Genomic DNA, 21,334 nt, shown 5'->3' on the forward strand with positions numbered 1-21,334 from the left:
AAGCAAACATTTTAATATAAACCAACATGTTTGTGCCCCCCCCCCCCAAAGCCACTCCAGCAAGTGTGTTAACGCCCGTCTTTTTGGCGCTGCCGCTCCGGCGTCACTCACCAATGAGATAACGCAAAAACAATCCGCTGGTGACTCACGCAGGAACACAAAGTGTGTGTGTGTGTGTGTGTGTGTGACTCACTGCTGCCCACCAACTCAAACACACAATTATACACTTCAGTGCATGAAGCCTGCGGGGGGAGCTCCGGCCTTCCAGAACAGAGTGAGGGGGCAGCAGGGGTGGGGGTCAAAGGTTAGTCTAATCACCCAGCAGCAGCCTTCATCATTAGGGCTACATTGTGGAAAGATGGACTATTGGATCTTCTGAGCTGCGGTTTCCATGGTAACAGGAAAGTCTGCATCCTTGTTGTGCTCTATAGTTCCATGTTTTGGTGCTTTTTTTGTCTGCTACACAATTACAGCGCCCACCAGTGGCCTGGCATGGACACCACAGAATCAACATTTTCATGAAACAAGAGCATCTACGTCTACACCAAGTCCCCTACTAACAAACATCCGACGTGCAAACACTCGTAGATACCAAACCAAGCCGACTGGTCTATTTTTTCATGTGTTTTGCCTTGTAAGCCCATAATTATTTATATTTAAGTCCATATTTCACATGCATGACCAGTAGAGGGCACTGTGACACTGCTAATGGGACCAACATGTGATTAAGACCAGTGGGAGGAGACTGAAGAAAAGCAAAATTTTAGCTGTAGTGCAACCCAGCACAGCTTGTGATTAAAGTTTATGAAGAGTTAATAGGCCTGCTTATAATTCTACACCACCCACTGAACACTACCTTTTTTGGAAGAGTCTAACGACGACAATTTGTCCTTTTTTTAATATCTCCACCTCCTCCTCCTCCACCACCAACGACGTGTGCTCGACCACTCCTCTTCAAAGGTAAATAACATTTATCATTACGTATTATTTAATCATTTTCATTATTGTTTTTTTCATTAATTATCCTCGTTTAATATTACTACTGCATCCAAACTCATATTTACATAAATACACATACACTGCGTATGTATACACGTACATGTAGTACCTATATCATTGGTAATATTACCTTTTCCCCTACTTAAGAACGATTCAACATAAGAACGGTCGTCTGGAACCAATTGTGTTCGTTAGTTGGGGACTTAGTGTACACAGAATTTTTTCCCCCCACCCCGGTCCTGAGTCAAAAACATCATGATGATTGGCATGCCAGGGTTACACCCTTTGGAGGAAGGGCCTTGGGAAGTCGTTTTTGGCATGGTTTAACATCGATCCATCCATTTTCTATGCCGCTCATCCTCATTAGGGCCACGGGGTTATGCTGGAGCCTATCCCAGCTGACTTCGGGCGAGAGGCGGGGTACACCCTGGACTGGTCGCCAGCCAATCGCAGGATGGCTTCACAGCTCTTAAAAGCTCTAAAACCCCCCCCAACAAACTACATTACACTAAACCAGGGGTGAAAGTGCGGCCCAAGTGCAACCCATCGCTATTTTTTCATTGGCCCGCGGCACTGTATAAATATATAATTTAACAAGAAAACTAAATAAAAAAAAAAAAAAACATAAAAAAAATGGAAAAACCAGCCATCATTTTAGAATAAAGATGAATAAAAACAAAATTTTAAGACGAAAATGTGTAACGTGTAATATTGTGTAAATATTCAAGAAATATTCAACCACAAATAGTAAGTTTTGAAAATTTGACTGTGGAAAAAGTTATCATGTCACAAGAATAAAGTCAAAATATTACGGGAATGAAGTCATAATTACGAGAAGAACATTACAAGAAGAAAGTTTAAATATTTGGGGGGGGGGGGGAAACAAACAGCAAAAATGGAAAAACATTTTATTTCATAATTTTATGAGAATAAAGTCAAAATATTAAGAGAAAAAAGGCATATTAAGAGACAAAAAAATGCCAATTTTATGACAATAAACTCATAATATTATGAGGAAAAATAATATCATTGTAGTAACAAAGTTGAAATATTCAAGAAAAAACACCAATTAAAAAAAAAGTTGAAAAGTAATATTATGAGAAATAAGCAAAAACAACAAATAAAGTTTTGGAAAATTAGGCTGTGGAAAACGTTATAATGTTACACAAATAAAGTGAAAATATTATGGGAATAAAGTCATAATTACGAGAAGAAAATTTAAAAGAAGAAAGTTGAAATATAATAGGAGAAATACAACAGCAAAAATGGGGGAAAAGATGTAATTTTGTGAGAATCAAGTCAAAATATTAAAGAAAAAAAAAGTCGAAATTTTGTAAGGATAAACTGGCAAAATTAGGAGGCAAAATTAACGTTATTTTAGTAGCATGGAGTTGAAATATTAAAGAATAAATGTGGTTTTTAAGTCGTAATATTATGAGAAACATTTTTTGGAAAATTAGGTTCGGGAAGACGTTATACTATTCCGAAAAGGAAGTCAAAATATTATGGGACTAAAGTCATAATTACGACAAGAAAATTTACAAGAAGAAAGTTGAATGAAATAGGTGGGGGGAAAAAACAACAGCAGGAAAAAAAAAAAAACAAACAGTTGTGATTTTATGAGGAAAAAAGAGAATAAACTTGTAATCTTATGGGAAAAAAAGTCATTTAGTAGCATAGAGTTGAAATATTAAAAGATAAAGGTGCTTTTTTTAACATCGTAATATTATGACAAACAAATTAAAATAAAGTTGGAATATTATGGCAATAAAGTCATAATATTACAAGAAGAAAATTTAAAAGAAGAAGTTGGAAAATTTAAAAACAACAGCAGAAATGGAAAAAAGCAGCTATAATTTTAGGAAAATAAAGTCAAAAGAGAGAAAAATTTTATATTCTACTAACAAAAAAATCAAACTTTTTACTAGAATAAACTTGTAATATTATTAAGAAGAATAATGTCATTTTAGTAGCATACAGTTGAAATATTAAAGAATAAATGTGTTTTTTGTTTGAAGCCGTAATAGTATGAGAAACACAATTTTTGGGTTTAGGGTAGGGAAAATAAATATATGTCTAAATATTATGAGAATAAAGTCATAATATTACAAGAACAAAATTTACAGGCAAAAGTGGCAAAAACAGCCCTAATTTTATGAGAATAAAGTCAAAATATTAAAAGAAAAAAAGTTGCATTCCAACGAGAAAAAAGTCACAATTTTACAAGAATAAACTCATCATATGAGAAACAATGTCATTTTAGTAGCATAAAGTTGAAATATTAAATAAACGTGTGATTTTTTTTGAAGTCGTAATATTATGAGACACATACAAATAAAAATAACGCTGTAATTTTTTGAAAATTACGTTAGGAAAAAAGTTATCTTAATATGAGAAGTCTGAAGTCATATGACAAAAAATGGAAAAAGTCGTAATATTATGAAACACAAACAAAACAACGAATAAAGTTGTAGTGTTTGGAAAATAAGGTTGTGGAAAAAATTATATTATGAGAATAAAGTCAAAATATTATGGGAATAAAGTCATAGAGGAAAAAGAACAATGTTAACTAAACTAAATTTAACGAGAAAAAAGTCAAAATATAATATGAGGAAAAATTATTTTCGTAGCCTAGAGTTCAAATATTCAAGAAAAAATAGTAATACTATGAGAAACAAAACCAAATAAAGTTGTCATTTTTGGAAAATTGGGCTGGGGGAAAAAGTTATAATATTATGGTAATAAACTCATAATAATACAAGAAAAAAGTTGAACTACTTGGAAAATTAAAAAAAACAGAAACAGCAGAATCTTTTTTAAAAAGGGTAAAATAAAGTGTAAAATAAAGGGCTTGCTAATCGAGTACAGGAAATAGCCGACTCCGACAGACGACAAAGTGTTCCACTTGCCTCAAAATCCTGATACTGCTCCTCAGTCAGCGACTTCTTTGAGACCACCAGGACCCTCAGACCTTCTCTGGCCATGTTGCCACACTAGAAAAGGACATTGTACATGTTGTACATGACCGCTCCGTCGGCATATATGCAGGATAAAGAAAAGACAGCAGCGGAAATGCTCCAATTAACAGCTCTCGTCAATTCATGAGTCTCCGATAGTCGCCGTGACCTTTCAAAGATAATAACGGCCCCAGGGTGTCTCGGTCAGCATCCAGCAACTTTACCATCATCAACATCATCATCAGGAGGTTGCCTACAGCCACAGCTGTTAATGCTAATGCGCTTTCCCAGTGCTAATTAGAGACCTTAGCGGACCCCCAGGCTACGAAAGACTCAGTGGTTCGGCGAAATGAGGTGTCAATTGGAGCATAAGCTCCACCTACTACAAACGGTAGGTAGTAGGTTAACTTTTTTTTAAAGCCCAAAACCACCCAAAATATTTTTCAATATTTGTTCTTCGTGTTTCAGATTTCTAATTATACATATCTAATTATGTATAATTAATTATATATCTAATTATACATTACATATTTGTATTATGTTACATAATAGGTCTTCTATGCTTAATATCATATTGTAAAATATTGGCTGTATTATTATTATTATTATTATTATTATTATTGTCATTATTATCATTACATCAATTTCATATTTTTATTATATTATGCAATAGGTCTGTTATTATAAAAATTATAATTAATAAGCATCAAAAATATTGGTGCTATAATTATTTGATTAATACATTCACTATTTAATTGACTAAAAATAACAATTATTAATTTAATTATATATATTACATATTTTTATTATATTATACAATAGGTGTGTTATGCTGAATATCATATTGTAAAATATTGGCAGCATTATTATTATTACAACTGTATATAATTATATTATTATTAATGAAATATTAGTACTATAATTATTTGATTATTAATTATTCATTAACAATAATAATAATAATAATAATTTGTATTTTTGTTGTTATCATTATTACTATTATTATTATTTGCCACAAAAACATCCAAAATATTTTTTCTTGTTTCAGATATAAACCCCAAAAAGCGGACACATTTTTGCAATAATACGCTTTTTACATTATATATAAGTGTATTTTTTTTTATATTCCAAATATCATTAAAATAAATGAATTACAAGAGGTTAATGTGAAATTAGGACTGGCAACATTGCCTGTGCCAGTTTGACTCTGGAACAGATAAATTGCACAGCCATGACTTCATATGAGAAAATACGTGTTTGAGGATAGATGGTGTCCACTGTGCAAATAATAGTGAAAATCAAACCAAAATATGAAATATCAACCTCTTCTTCCAGCCAATCGTTGTACTGGACGATCCCGGCCATGACCACGTCGGCACCCTTCATGTAGAACGTGATCTCTCCCGTCGATTCGTCCTGAAATTCAACACATCACTGAAAGCCTTTGCCTTCTCGCTTATCACTAAGAATGTGCTTTGCGGTCACAGAGAGTTCAAAAAGTCTTTGAAAGGAGGCCAAATTCCTGCGCTTCCTGCGTGTTCATCCAAGAAAAACAATAGTAGTCAAGCAAGCATCGTGTCTCCTGGCAACAAAAACAACAAAGCACGTTGGCACTCACTCGCACGATGATGCCCATCCTCTTGCTCTCATAGGTGAAGGGGAAAATCTGCAGAATGCTGAAGTTCATTATCTGGCCTGTTGGGGTCCTGAGCTGCATGGAGGACTGGTCTCGGCCCACCAGCGTCAAGCCCACACTCTCTGTCCACTGCACCAGTGACACCTGTAGACAGACAGCAGGGAAGACTCTCACATCAATCACTTCCATCACTTCAGTGGACAAGAAAACAGCATCTTTTAGTCCAAATCCACTCCCTATAGAATGGATCCATCAATAGCACTCAGCACTATTGAATGCTAAACCACAGGCAAGTCTCTTCACTCAGAATCTTGTTTTTGCTTGACAAGGACAGACACAAGTGGCCCTGCCATTCAGGAAAAAATAAGGGAACATGAAATCATCAATAACAACACAAGCACTCCATCAAGCATGGCGTGTGTGTGTGTGTGTGTGTGTGTGTGTGACAGGCCTAATGGCAGACAGGCCAAATAAACAACACTTTATAAAGCACACCGAGTCCAAAAACAAGACAACAAACTTTCATCATCACTGTATTCAGGTTTATAGCCATTTATTTCGTATCATCTGATTTTAAAAAAAAATGGTAGTTTATTTTTTCCCACGGAATGGAAAAAAAAATAGAAAAGAGTTGCTGACAATTTTTTTCCCATTTATGAAATTAAAAAAAAAAAATCAGGTGTGTGGGTTAAAAAATTGTTTTGGTTTAATTATATATTTTTAAAATTACTTCTAGTTTATTTTTTGCCACGGAATGCAAATAAAATAGTTAAGAGTTGCTAAAATGCTTTTTTTTTTTTTATTTATGGAAAAAAACAGGTATTGCTTAAAAACATTGTTTTAATTATACACTCCTGATCAAAATCTTAAGACCAGTTGAAAAAATGCTAGAATTTGCATTTTGCACATTTGGATCTTAATGAGGTTTTAAGTAGAGCTACAATATGCAAAAACAAGAAGGGGGAGTGAGACAAAAAGCACTTGGAAAAGGTAATTGATTGAAAACAACAATTAAACTGAATGAAATGTTCTTAGTAGGACTCAGTAATGAGTAGCTCAACCATTCTTGTTAATCACTTCAAAAATGGGTTTGTGCATGCTTGATGCGAGTGTTTCCAGGAGGCTAGTGGGAACATTGCTCCAAGTGGTGAAGATGGCTTCACCAAGGGCATCAGCTGTCTGGAACTGATGGCCATTTTTATAAACTTCCCTTGCCATCCATCCCCAAATGTTCTCTATGGGATTGAAATGAGGGGAACATGCAGGATGGTCCAAAAGAGTGATGTTATTCTCCCTGAAGAAGTCCTTGGTCAAGCCAGCATTGTGAACTGCAGCGTTGTCCTGTTGAAGAACCCAGCTGTTACCACACAGACGAGGGCCCTCAGTCATGAGGGACGTCCGCTGCAACATCTGCACGTAAGCGGCCGCCGTCTGACGACCCCGCACCACCTGAAGCTCCATTGTTCCACTGAATGAAAAAGCACCCCAGATCATGATGGACCCCCCTCCACTGTGCCGGGTAGAAAACATCTCAGGTGGGATCTCCTTGTCATGCCAGTAACGTTGGAAGCCATCTGGACCGTCAAGGTTACATTTTTTTCTCATCAGAGAATAAAACTTGTTTCCACCTTTCAATGTCCCATGTTTGATGCTCCCAAAGTCTAAACGGGCGGTTTTGTGGCGTTGAAGGAGACGAGGTCTTTGAATTCTTTTAATGTTTTTTAAAGCCTTTTCCCGCAGATGGCGTCTGATGGTTATTGCGCTGCAGTCGGCACCAGTAAGGGCCTTCATGTGGGTGGAAGACCGCCCTGTGACTTGATGGACAGCCAATCGGATCCTCCGGCTCAGAGCAGGTGTGATTTTTTGGGTCTACCACTTGATTTTTTGTTCCATAATGCTCAGGATCTTACAACAAATGTAGAATGACTGATTTACTGCACCCAACCTCAGCAGCAATGGCACGCTGAGAGAGGCCTTGCTTATGCAGCTCCACAATCCCACCGCGTTGAAAAAGAGAAAGCTTCTTAGCTTTAGCCATCAGGAGGGCATGACCGTGTGAATGCCTGACAGAAAATGAACATTTTGAGCAGATTTTGTCTTTTATAGCCTGTGGTCTTAAATTTTTGATCCGCTGATAAACAGCCTATTTCAGTTTAATTGTTGTTTTCAATAAGTTACTTTTTCAAAATGCTTTTTGTCTCACTGCCCCTTCTTGTTTTTGCATATTGTAGCTCTACTTAAAACCTCATTAAGATCCAAATGTGCAAAATGCAAATTCTAGCTATTTTTCAACTTGCCTTAAGATTTTGATCAGGAGTATATATATATATATATATGTATTTATTTATTGTTTATTTTTGCCACAGAATGCAAAAAAGGTAAAGCGCTGCTCACGATGTTTTTTTTATTTATGAATTTAAAAATTTATGGAAAAAAAACGTGTGTGTTGCTTAAAAAACATTTTTTTGTCTTAATTATTTCTAAAATAATATTTGGAAAAAAAATAGTCGCTCACATTATTCTTTTTTTATATATGAAATTACAAAAATAGTGTGTGGCTTAAAAAACTTTTTTGTTTTAATTACTGTATATATATTTTTTAAGTATTTTCATAGGTTTTTTTATACGTTAAACCATACATTGAAGGCGTTAGTGATGTCAGGCGACTGTATGAGCAGACTTCCTGTTGGTGGTCGTGAAAGCCGTACATTCCGGGGCTCAGCAGACATTCTCTGCAGGATCGCATTCCAACGAGCGAAGCACAGTCACAAACGGTGACAACAAGAGGAAAAGCCCAAGAAAAAGCAGATGACAAGTGCAGCAGGCTGGGGAGCACATCAAGGAAATCCGGAGTCACGCTGCAGGAAGCGGAGCGAGTGGAACTGAGCAGAGCTCTTCCTGGCGTTCAAAGAACAGGCGCCATCGAGGACGCAAATGCGGGACAACATTTGACCTGTGAACCCCGGCAAAGCGGGACAAACGAGAGCGCGTTCGGCGTGGTGATCCTATGTGTTGCATAAGCGACGTGGGAAAGAACGCAAGCCAGCAGATCCATCATCATGGCGGGATGAGGGGAGCGCTGCAACTATTTCAACAGGAAGCAAATTAAAAGTGTGACGTAACTCCACAAATACAAAAAAAATCATCATTCAGACTACTGCTGATTTTTATGAGAATAACATTGTAATATGAGGAAAAATAACAGTCATTTTAGTACCATAAAGTTGAAACAAGTTTTTTTTTTTTTTTTAAATAAGAATAAAGTTGTAGTTTATTGAAAATTAGGTTGGGGAAAAAGTTCTGATATTACAGGAAGGAAGTCAAAATATTATTGTGATAAAGTCATAATATTAAGTGGAAAAAAATGAAGATTATTTAAGAAGAAAGTTTAAATATTTGGGGGGAAAAACAAAAGCAAAAATGGGGAAAACAAGAATAACATTGTAACATTATTAATTATATTTAATAATAAGTAAAATTACTGCTGGTTTTTACGAGAATAATGTTATATGAGAAAAAATAAAGTTGAAATATGTAATTTTTTTAATAGTTGTAATAAAACAAAATAAGGCAATTTTTGGAAAATTATGTAGAGAAGAAAGTTATGATAGTATGAGTAAAATATTATGGCAATAAAGTCATTTAGTCAATTACAATAACAAAATTAGCGAGAAGAAAGCTGAAATGATTGGAAAATTAAAAAAACAGCAAAAAATTTGAAAAAAAACGCAGTAATTTGACGAGAATAAAGTCAAAACATTATGACAAAAAAGTGATAATCAAACAAGAAAAAGATGTAATTTTATGAGAATAAGGTCGTAGCATTATGACGAAAAATTATATTTTAGTCGCATAAAAGTTTTTTTTTAAGTTATTTTTTTAAGTCTTTAATATTATGAGAAAAAAATGTATTTGTCATTTTGGGAAAACTATGTTGGTGAAAAAGTTACAAGAATAAAGTCAAAATATTATGGTAATAAAGTGATAATTATGATTTAAAAAATTACAAGAAGAAAGTTAAATTATTTTGTAAAAAAAACCCAACAAAAATGGGGGGAAAAAAACAGCAGTAATTGTACAATAATAAAGTCATGATGAGAGGAAAAAAGTGGTAATCTAATGAGAAAAAAGTGGTAATTTTATGAGAGTAATGTCTGATGAAAGACAGGAGTCTAATCTTTCGTTCCACGTTTATATAGCCATTTTTTAAGTTGTAATATTATGAGAAACAAACAAAACAAGGAATACATTTGTAATTTTGGGAAAATTAGGTTGGGAAAAAAGTTACAATGTAAGAGCAGAGTCAAAATATTATACTAATATTATAATAATATTATACTAATATTGTGGGAATAAAGTCATAATTAAGAAAATTTATGAGAAGAAAGTTGAAATATTTGGAAAATTAAAGAACAAAAGCAAAAAATGAAAAGAAATCAGCAGTAAGTTTGCAAGAACAAAATATTACAAGAAGAAGCTGTAATTTTATAAAAATAAAGTCAGAGCATTATGAGGAAAAATAAAAGTCTTTTTTGTTACATAAAACTTCTAATATTAAAGTAAAAATATGTTTTTCTTTTAAGTTTAAATATGACAAACAACTCAAAGAATACATTTTTAATTTTTGGAAAATAATGGATGAGGAAAAGCTTATAATGTTAAACCAGAATAAAGTCAAAAGATTATGGGAATAAAGTCATAATTAGGAGAAGAAAGCTAAAACATTTGGAAAAAACAACAAAAATGGGAAAGAAAACATCAGTAATTTTAAGAGAATAAAATAAAAATATTAAAATCCAAAAGTGGCAATCTAACAAGAAAAAAGCTGTAATTTTATGAGAATAAAGTCTTAGTATTATGAGGAAAAATAATATCATTTTACTCGTATAAAAGTTGAAATATTAAAATAAAAACATGTTGTTTTATTTTAAGTCATAATATTATGAGAAACAAACAAGACAAAATAAAACTGTCATTTTGGTTGGGGAAAAAGTTATAATATTACCAGAATAAAGTCAAAATATTTTGGGAGTCAGAATTACGAGAAGAAAGTTGAAAGTTGAAATAACTGGAAAATTAAAAAACAGCAGCAGCAACAACAACAAAAAAAGGTAAAAAAGAGCAGATACTCACGTTCATCCTAATAATACTAATCGTAAATAATACTACTCACCATAATACTGCTAATACTGGGAGAGGGTGGGGTTTAGTGACCGTACCTCATCGGGGCTGGATGCCTGGTACACCCTGCAGGTGTCCTCGTAGTGCTGCTCGGCCTCGGCCTGGTCCGTCACGCCGTTGGACTCGTAGGTGGGCGTCACGTTGTGCACCAGCGCGATGGCCTTCACCGCCTCGTGAACTCGACTGCTGATGGTCTTGCGAACCTTGGTGGCCGCCGGGGTTCTGGAGGCCGGGAGGTCATGGGTGGGCTGAGGGGTAAGATGGATGGGACAAAAGAAAACTGACACTTCTTTTTACGCTTGAATAAGAATGTCCAAACATTGCCTGTAGACATACTAAAGCTTTTATGATGGATACAGTTTGGCCCTGGAGCAAACTACAAGTAAGCAATGTTCCTACTAATACTCCTATCACGGTTTTTCAAAAATATATTCATTCATAAATCATGCTGTTTCGTGGTTGAACACGGCCTATCGTTAGTCAAAAACATGCATATTGAAGCAAATTTTACATATGTTTGGCCTAAATGTGAATCGTGAATTTCTCTTGGAGATAAAATAAGTATCTATCTACCTACCTACCTATTTATCAATCTAAATGAAACATTTTCAAGCATAAAAATGTCTCAATGAAGTAAAATACACATATAAGGCATTAAGAAGATTCACTCCATTAATTCATTAGTATTTTTATTTTATTTATTATTCCATTTTTATTTATTTTACGTTTTTAATAAAGCTTTTTTGATGGCCTTTGTCAATTTGAGTTTCTATTTCCATTAATATTAGCGGTGGTTAACTTCTTTTTACACTTCTATGACAGATAAGAGACAGTTAAAAACATTGCCTGTACACTATATAAATGTATTTTTTATTTTCAGTTGTATTTTAACATTAATTGTTTGGATTTTATTTTTATCCATTTTAAGATTTTATTTTAAGTTTTTAATAAAGCTTTTATTTCTTTTATTATTTTTAAAAATTTGTATTTATATATTTGTAATTTTAATTGCTTGTATTTTTGTTTTATTCATTTTTATTTTACTTTCAATAAAGCTTTTTTGTATTAATTTTTTATTTTGTTTTATTTATTTGCTGTTTTTATTTCATTTATTTTTTATTTTACTTTTTTTTTAATAAAGCTTTTTTGATGGTCACAATTTGACCTTGGAACAGATCATTTTTATTTCCAGTCGTCAACTTCGTTTTTACACTTGTATAACAGTGACTTAAAAACATTTCCTGTATTTTTCTTTGTATTTTTATTTAAATTTTTTGTATTTTTATATTATTCATTTTATTATTTATTTTACTTTTTATATAAAGCTTTAATTTTTTAAATTTGTATTTATTTGTATTTTATTTTAGTTTTAATTGCTTGTGTTTTTATTTAATTAATTTTATCTTTTTATTTGAATTTTTCAATAAAGCTTTTATCTTTTTAAATTTGTATTTATTTGTATTTTTCTTTTAAATTTAATTGCTTGTATTTTTTACTTTTTCAATAAAGCTTTTATTTTTTACTATTTTTTTAACTCATATTGATTTATTTGTATTTTATTATTTATTGATTTTATGATTTTTATTTTACTTTTTTTAATAATACTGGTATTTTTTAAATTTGCATTCAGTTGTATTTTAATCTTATTTCATTTATCGTTTTACTTTTTTTATTTTACTTTTTTAATAAAGCTTTTTTGCTGGCCACAATTTGATCCTGGAACATATTAATTGATGTCATGATGTTTCCGCTGGGAATACTTTTAATACAGTATATTTTGTTCAATGAAGAACAAGCATTTCAAATAGTTAAGAGCACGAATCCATCATTTATTTCATGAATGAAGGTACATTTTGCACATGGTGCATTGAGGAACATAAGATGTCACTAAATGCAGCTCTAATTATGGCTGTCATAGCGTCCAATAAGGACAAGCAGATGTTTCAAGTCAATATGAACAATTTGCCTTTCTATTTATATCGCGGTTGGCATGCTGCAGAGGTTAATGGCAGCAGCGTTTTGCTTTTGGGCTGATCTTTGCTTCCTGCTTCCCTAACCTCTGGTGTCACGGGAGGGCAAAGACTATGATGGGAGGTCAAGACGCATTGGGAAGGGGGGCAGGGAAGAAGTCCTACGATGTCGAAGTGACTTTTTAATGATGTTCTAACTGTAATATGTGTTCAGACACACCCAACGTGATAAAAATCATTCAAAACGCTCAAACGCTCACTTGCCAAGTAGCGTATTATCATGACGTCACGAAGGAAGGATAAACCTCCCTTCCTCGTGGACATGAGAGCACCTCTGGCCCGCCCCTAGCTAGATGAGCCCGCCCCGTCTGAGTATGTTTGAGATAACTGACTTGTTTTTTTTTTAATTTGTTGATTTTAAATGTAACATTTTTTGTCATTTTCCTTTATGGTATATATTCACTGCACATAAGTCAAACATGATTTTGCGGCCTTATTTAGTGCAATTTAATTTGAATTTCCTTTATGCATTATTTGTATGCATGCAGTTATGTTCTTCCTCATTTCCTTGACAAAATGCCATCATAAATTCCTCTAAAATGCACTTTGGACATGTACAGTAATTATGTGTATTAATGTTGGTGACATTGGTGATTAAAAGAAACTGAAGGAAAAGTATAAATTGATTAATTACATTTAAATAAATACATAAATATGAGCATAAAAAAATATATATTTAAAAAAGAATTAAAAAAAATTGCAAATAAATAAAATATATAAATGCCCTAAATAAAAGTGCAATGAATACAAATAAAAATCACTTTTTAAAAAGTGCAAAATATAAAATAAAATAAATACAAATAAAAATGACTTAAATGAACGTGGGTCACGACTAAATGAACATTGGAAGATGTGGGTCCCAGGTTGAGACCAGTTGAAAACCCCTGCTCCGACCTTTTTCTCAGCCAGGGCCACAGTGAAAAATTAAAGGACTTTGATATTTTGTAAAAATATGCTAAGAAGATACATATATATATTTCCATCATTTTCTATGCCGCTTATCCTCACTAGGGTCGCGGGATATATATTACATATCAGCTTTGTCATATAAGTTAAAAGGCCTATTATTAATATCAACTTCACGCTTTTTTTATGTTTTTTTCCCCCCAAATAGTCAAACTTTCTTCTTAAATAATTTTCGGAAATTTTCGTTTTGTAATATTTTGACTTTATTCACATATGATAACTTTTGTCCAACCTAATTTTCCAAAAATGTTGTATACATACTTTATATTGTTTGTTTCTCATCATATTACGACTTTTCCAAAATAACGCATTACAATTTAAACTCTATGTGACTAAAATGACATTTTTCCTCATAATATTACAAACTGATTCTCATAAAGTTGGGTCTTTGTTAGAATATGGCTTCTTCCTCTTAATATTTTGACCTTATGCTTGTAAATTTATACTGTTTTTCTATTTCTGCTGTTGTTTTTTTTTTCCCTCCCAAACTATTTCAGCTTTCTTTGCGCAGATGTTCTTTTCTCGTATTGCGACGTTATTCTTGTAAAATTACAATTTTTTTTCTCCTAATATTTTGACTTTATTGTTGTGAAATTACTGCTGATTTTTCCATTTTTGCTGTTTTTTTGTTTTTTTTAGTTTTCTTGTTAAATTGTCTTTTTAGAATGTGCCGCGGGCCGCACTTGGGCACCCCTGCTATGGACCAATTTGGTCCCATTTGACTCCCATAACAAGCACATATTTGTGTAGAAATACCTGATAAACTACCTGATAGGCTTCGCTACACATCTTAAAATGCAGCTCTTCCAACAATCGGCCAGCTAGTTACAGACCTGGGAGCTGTAAGTTTGACCATGCAGTTTTTCTTCAGCAAGTGGGCTAATCTAGTATGATGTTAAAACGTAATGTTAGCACTTTAGCGCACAAAGACACACATCTCCTGGGAAGAAGGCCCACAACGTTTGTACCTGTGTGTAGGCACTGAACACGTGGCTCTGCACTTCATCCATAGAGTCCATCCCGTACGCCACAGTGCCAAGGTGGAGCCGGCGGAACACCATCTCATTTTGGGTCAGAGTTCCTGCCGTTCAAAAAGTTACGCGGCATCATTACATCATCTAATAAGTGTGGCTCATTTGCAAACACGTGAGGTTGGACAACACAGTAATCCCTCATTTATGACAGTTCATTGGTCCCAGACCCCGATTCCTTATTTATAAGTGGAATATTTTCATAGTTAGATAAAAGAAAACCTGTTTTTAATACAATTTTTAACATCAGAGCCCCTATAGTCACCTTTACACTCTTATTACCCAATATCGTAGACATAATACAAGAAAATAAGACATAAGACAGACAAAAACTGTTTACCATCTTCTAAATACAGTTTAACATTATTAGAGCCCTCGAGACATGAAATAACGCCCCTATAGTCACCTTTAGACTCCTACTACCTAATATACAGTAGTACACATAATAAGAGAAAATAAGATACAGAAAACCTGTTTTGTGATCTTCTAAACTCGCTTTTTTCCTGCTGTGGGTGTTTTTTTTCTCCTTCATTTTCCAACAATTTCATCTTTCTTCTTGTACATTTTATTCTCGTAATATTATGACTTTATTCCCATAATATTTACATATTACAACCTAATTTTCCAGAAATTACGTTATATTGTTTTGTTTGTTTCTCATAATATTACAACATTAAATAAATACCGTATTTTTTTTTTTATATTTCCACTCTATACTACTTAAATGCCATTTTACAGGTTTATTCTTATTAAATTGTGACTTTTTTTCTTCTTAGAATGCAACTTTTTTTTCTTCATATTTAAACTTAATTCTCATAAAATTACAGCTATTTTTTTCCATTATCTAGTCGGCTTTTCCCAACTATTTCAACTTTCTTCTTGTACATTTTATTCTTGTAATATTACGACTTTATTTCCATATCATCATAACTTTCATAACCCAACCTAATTTTCCAAAAATTACCTTATTTTTTATTTTATTTTTTTATTTTATATATATATATATATATATATATATATATATATATATATATATATATATTTTTTTTTTTTAATTATAATTCTTTTTTCCGTTAAATTCTGTCTCTTTCTCATTACAGTACAACTTTTTTATCTTAATATTTTGGCTTTCTTCTTGTAAAAATTACAGCTGATTTTTTCCATTTTGGCTGGCTGTTTTTAGTTTTCTCATTAAATGATATTTTAGAATGTGCTGTAGGCCAATACAAAAACGGCTCCGGGGCCGCACTTTGGACACCCGTGCTGTATTGTACGTATGTTAATATGGGAACTGACTCATACCTGTCTTGTCAGTCAACAGGTAGGAGATGCGGCCCAGCTGTTCGGGTATGGTGCTGGCCCTCACCACGGTTCCAGGTATCTTGGAGTCCCTCTTGATCATCCAGCTGAAAACCATCTTGCCCATATCCAGGTTGACACGCAAGCTGCATGGCGTGAGCAAAACAGCAGCAGTAAATACATCATCTCCTGCAAGCATGCAGCTGTGGCGGGGGGTGGCACCTGATGGGCACGATGTTGGAGAAGAGCAGCAGGAAGCGCATGATCTGCAGGTACCAGCGTCCTGCAAAGTGCTGCAGGGCCACCATGACCAGAGAGACCACCACCAAGGCCCCAAACAGGATCTTTGTGAGGCAGTTCACCTCCAGGTCGAACAGGCCGACCTGACATGAGCACAACCACAATGCTATTATTATTATTTTATTAGCTATACATTATAACATGTTAGATTAGATGTATTAAAGCAGGGACGTCCAAAGTGCGGCCCGCTGTTGTTGCTTTTACTGGACGGCACATTCTAAAAATACAGTTAAACATGAAAACAGCAGCGAAAATGGAAAAACAGAGGTAATTTTACAAGAATAAAGTCAAAATATTTTTCATTTTACAAGAACAAAACCATAATATGAGGAAAAACATGTCATGAGAAGCAAAGAGTTTAATTATAATATCACAAAAAGATGTTATTTTCTAAAGTCCTAATATTATGAGAAACAAAACAAAACAAATTTAGCAAGTTGCAAAGTTTATAAGTTGCAAATTTTGGAAAATTAGATTGGGAAAAAGTTATGACATTACAAGAATAAAGTCAAAATATAATGAGAAAAAAGTTGTCATCTTACAAGATAAATGTCGTCATTTTAAGAGACTAAAGAAATAAATGAGGGGAAAAAAACATGTCATTTTTAGAAGCATGAAGTAGAAATATATATATACTGTATATATCTAAAAAATATATTATTTTCTAAAGCCGTAATATTATTAAACATTATAAAACCAAACAAAAATGAAGTTGCAACATTTGAAAAATTAGGTTGGGAAAAAGTTACATGACAAAAATAAAATCAAAACATTATGAGAAAAAAGTTGTCATCTTACGGGAAAAAAGTTGTTATTTAACGAGAATAAAGTTGTAATAATCAGAAAAAAATTGTCATTTTCATTTTTAGAAGCATATATTTCAAATATAAAAATAAAAGATGTCATTTTCAAAAGTCGTAACATTATGAAAAACAAAAGCAAACAAAAGATAAAGTTGCAAAATTAGGTTGGGAAAAAGTCATACCATTACGATACGGGCTTGTCATTTTACAGAGAAAAGTCATCATTTTACAAGAACAAAAAAATACATAAATAATCAGAGGTAAAATATGTAATTTTTAAAAGTATAAAGTTAAAATAGATTTTTTTTAAGTCTAAAGTCAAATATAAATATATAAAGAAAAATATTATTATAAATATTATAAATATATTATAAATATTATGAGAAATAAAACAAAACAAAGAATAAAGTTGCAAATTTTGGAAAATTAGGTTGGGGAAAAATTATGATAGTATGAGAATAAAGTCACATTGGTTGGTCACTTTGCAAGAAAAAAAATATGTAAATGTTGTAATATTTGGGGGTGGAAAACAGGCAGAAGTGGAATAGAAAAACAAAAAAAGTGAAATTTGAGGAGAAACGTTGCTATTAATAATAGGCTTTTTCCACCTATATGACAAAGCTGAGATGCAGGCTGCTTTTTTTCTACCATATATAATTTCTTAGCATGTCTACATCATTTGGGTTAAAAAATGTCACTGTCGGCAGAAAAATGGCTACCGATATGAACAGGTATGGCATTTTATCTGCCAATATTATCGAACAATCCCTGTTGACACAGACTGCAAACACTCCAATGAAGTGTGAAAAAACAGGAGTGACAGCGGCCTCTGTACCTTGTGTCTCGGGTTGGAGGTGTTCATGACACTGCGCAGCTCCTTGCCAGTGTAGATCACCACCCCCACCACTGTGCCTATGAGCAGGGAAACACCTTTCAGTTCAGCACAGCACCCTCCCACAAGTGTAATAAAGTATGACCAAGATTCAACAGGACCTGGGGTCCTGGCCGGCGTACGGCTTTGGAAGTGTAAGCAGTCCTGCTTGTGGTGAGGTACCTACCCGAGGCCACCACCGTGCTGGCCCACAGCGTGTTCTCAATGCTGAGGCTTTCGTTGATGGGAGGGTCTCCATCCTCCTGTGACAAGGTAACATCCATATCATTTTTTCTTATATTATTTGCCACAGTCAGGTTTCATCCTGACCACTGTGGCTGTAGGCCACTACTCTGGATGACAATATTCAGGAAAATGCTATTAAAAACATGCGCACTCACCCTGGTGAAGGTTCCAATAAAGTTATGGATGTCAATGTTCGGCTCCTCTGCGTACACGTACGATCGGATCTGTAAAAGGTCCTGCGAGACAACAAACACACTACTTGGGAGTTGTTCCTACTAATACTCCTTTCATGATTTTTCCAAAATATATTAATTCATAAAATCATGCTATTTTGTGCTAAAATGCAGCCTTTTAGTCCAAAAATATGCATATTTTTGGCCTACATTAATCATTTTCAAGCATAAAAATGTGTAAATGAACTAATGTATTATTATTAGGCATTCAGAAGAGGCATTTAAAGACACATTGATATGTAGTATTCTACACTGGTCACTAGGTGTCTGTAATGTTACACTGATGAGCGCTGATTTCAGGTGAGAGGCGAGGTAAACCCTGGACTGGTCGCCAGCCAATGGCAGGGCACATATCGACAAACAACCATTCACACTCACATTCATACCTATGGACAATTTAGAGTCTCCAATTAACCAAACATGCATGTTTTTGGAATGTGAGAGGAAACCAGAGTACCCGGAGAAAACGCACACACGCACGGGGAGAACATGCACACAGAAATGCCCAACGAAGATTCAAAGCCAGATCTTCCCAATCTCCTGACTGTGTGGCCAACATGCTAACCACTAGACCACCATGCAGCCACTGTCCAGAACAAGTAAAAAAAAAAATAAAAAAAAACAACTACAAAAAAAACAAAAGAAGGAACTCTCTCATTTAATCTTATGTTATTATAACCTTATAACTTGTTCAGCAACCTAATTTTCCAAAAATTTAAACTGTGTACATTTTGTTTAAAAAAAGTTTAAAAAAAAAAGTCTTTAATATTTCAACTTTACGCTCCTAAAATTATGACTTTTTCTCATTAGATTACAGCTTTTTTTCTTTTAACATTTTTACTTTATTCTTGTAAAATTACTGCTGATTTTTCAATTTTTTTCCCCCATCAATTACATTTTTTGGAATGCGCCAGGGGCCACAAATGGCCCCCAGGTCTCACTTTGGACACCCTCGTCTTAGAGGATGTCAGTGTGTGAGGTCAGCAATTGTCCAAAATGCTTTGCAACAATGAAGAATCAACTCCTGATTGACTGATTGATTGATTATTGATTATCTGGGTGTGTACTCACTGCAGCAGTGGGCAGCCTCTGCGTGCAAGCCACCGGGAGGCGGAGCTTCCAGTCGGTCTCTCCATCCAGCTGGTCAGTGCGGAGGAAACAGGAGCCTGGGAGGAGGAGGGGGAGGATAAGAGGTGATGACACATGTGACTCGCACGTAACACCAGGGGGCAATCACACACAAACCTTTCGGATCAAAAAGGGGGCTTGGACACACACACAGATTTTTTTTCTAGCAGCTCACTTTAGGACAACTTTTGTGAGCATTGCTTTAAAAAAACAAAAAACACACACACACACACACACGTGGTCACCAACCCCCTCACCACCCCCAACCCCTTCAATGAGTCATCCTGCCAAAAACTCTTCATAATTGACCTAATGGCCTCCACATGGAAGGTAGATAAGCCAAACAGTTTTTCCAGTAAGACAAAAACATTCATTTCCTCATCCCCAGCAACAACAACATGCATGAAGCTTTTAAAGGCTTACTTTCCATACTGTATGGACTCAGAAATAATCCAATAAGCACGTGTGATCAACGTTAACATACTCGTTAATTCTTTTTACCTTTAATCAATCAATCCATCAATCCATCAAAATTGATTTATATAGCCCCTTACATCAGCTGTAGCTGAACCAAAGTGCTCGAAAACAGTGGCGGAAACAGAAGGCGGAGCTGAAAAAACTAGCTTGAACGACAGGCCCGATCTGTTTGTCAAAGTTTAGGTAGCTGTCAAATCTAACACCCAGATTATTAATCACCGATTTACCACAGGGGGCAAGAGGGTCCAGATCGGGGACAGCACCAGTGAGCAAATTTGATCCAAATACAATGCATTCAGTTTTGGACTCATTTAAATGTAAAACATTATGTGATATCCATGAAAGTAACTTGTAAGTATTTTCACAGTAGTTCACTTCTTTTTCCACTTTTGTGACAGGTAAGAACGTTCAAATATGGCATAAACGTTGCCTGCACACTTAATAAAAGCTTTTATGATGGCCATAGTTTGACCCTAGCACAGACTATTTCTGTTTTACTTTATTATAAGCAGTGGTTATCTTCTTTTTACACTTGTGTGACATTTAAGAATGTCCAAATATGGCATAAACATTGCCTGCACACTTAATAAAAGCTTTTATGATAGCCACAGTTTGACCCTAGCACAGACTATTTGTATTTTACTTTATTATAAGCAGTGGTTAACTTCTTTTTACACTTGTGTGACACTTGGGAATGTTAAAATGTGACTTAAAAGGATTAGAATGTTACTTGAACCATTGCATAAACGCTTAATAAAAGCTCAAATACCATAAATTACGATGTATAAGGCGCATCCACTAAATTTAAGAGAAAAAAAAAAGATTTGTTCATATATAAGCCACACCAGTGTATAAGCCGCATGTGTCGACGTCATAAAGTGGCATATTGTGTACGAGTACGAGTCCGTGAGGACCAGGCAGCACTTAATTTGACAGGAGCCAATCATGAGCTATGAATCAAGTTACAACGAGCTTCTCAACCCATTGGAAATTGCAGTAGGTCATTCCTAATATAACAGTCTGACTCACGTTGTCATCTTACAAACAACATTAAACTCATCACACAGCAACTAACACTCAAACATTATACCTCAGACAAATAGAAACATGTATCAATACGAGTTTTATATGAAAAAATCTCAAAGTGTTTTTTAAAGTGCTCGTTTGAGAAAACCAT

General features: G+C 34.2%; 1 protein-coding gene across 2 annotated transcripts in view; it reads right to left on the minus strand.

Annotated features, from left to right (window-relative positions):
- LOC129182695 (probable phospholipid-transporting ATPase IIA) overlaps positions 1-21,334 on the minus strand; it is a 56,918-nt gene that overhangs the window by 19,331 nt on the left and 16,253 nt on the right. For both annotated transcript variants that reach the window (XM_054779121.1, XM_054779129.1), the window contains 11 exons: positions 19,624-19,718; positions 18,475-18,555; positions 18,261-18,336; positions 18,038-18,114; positions 16,322-16,482; positions 16,103-16,245; positions 14,738-14,850; positions 10,812-11,021; positions 5,575-5,736; positions 5,280-5,372; positions 3,909-3,992 (listed from right to left, as the gene is read on the minus strand). In XM_054779121.1, coding sequence (XP_054635096.1) covers positions 3,909-3,992; positions 5,280-5,372; positions 5,575-5,736; positions 10,812-11,021; positions 14,738-14,850; positions 16,103-16,245; positions 16,322-16,482; positions 18,038-18,114; positions 18,261-18,336; positions 18,475-18,555; positions 19,624-19,718 — 1,295 coding nt within the window. The remainder of the gene's footprint in view (positions 1-3,908; positions 3,993-5,279; positions 5,373-5,574; positions 5,737-10,811; positions 11,022-14,737; positions 14,851-16,102; positions 16,246-16,321; positions 16,483-18,037; positions 18,115-18,260; positions 18,337-18,474; positions 18,556-19,623; positions 19,719-21,334) is intronic.

The sequence above is a fragment of the Dunckerocampus dactyliophorus genome, chromosome 1 (genome assembly GCF_027744805.1).
Source record: "Dunckerocampus dactyliophorus isolate RoL2022-P2 chromosome 1, RoL_Ddac_1.1, whole genome shotgun sequence".
Classification (NCBI taxonomy): domain Eukaryota; kingdom Metazoa; phylum Chordata; class Actinopteri; order Syngnathiformes; family Syngnathidae; genus Dunckerocampus; species Dunckerocampus dactyliophorus.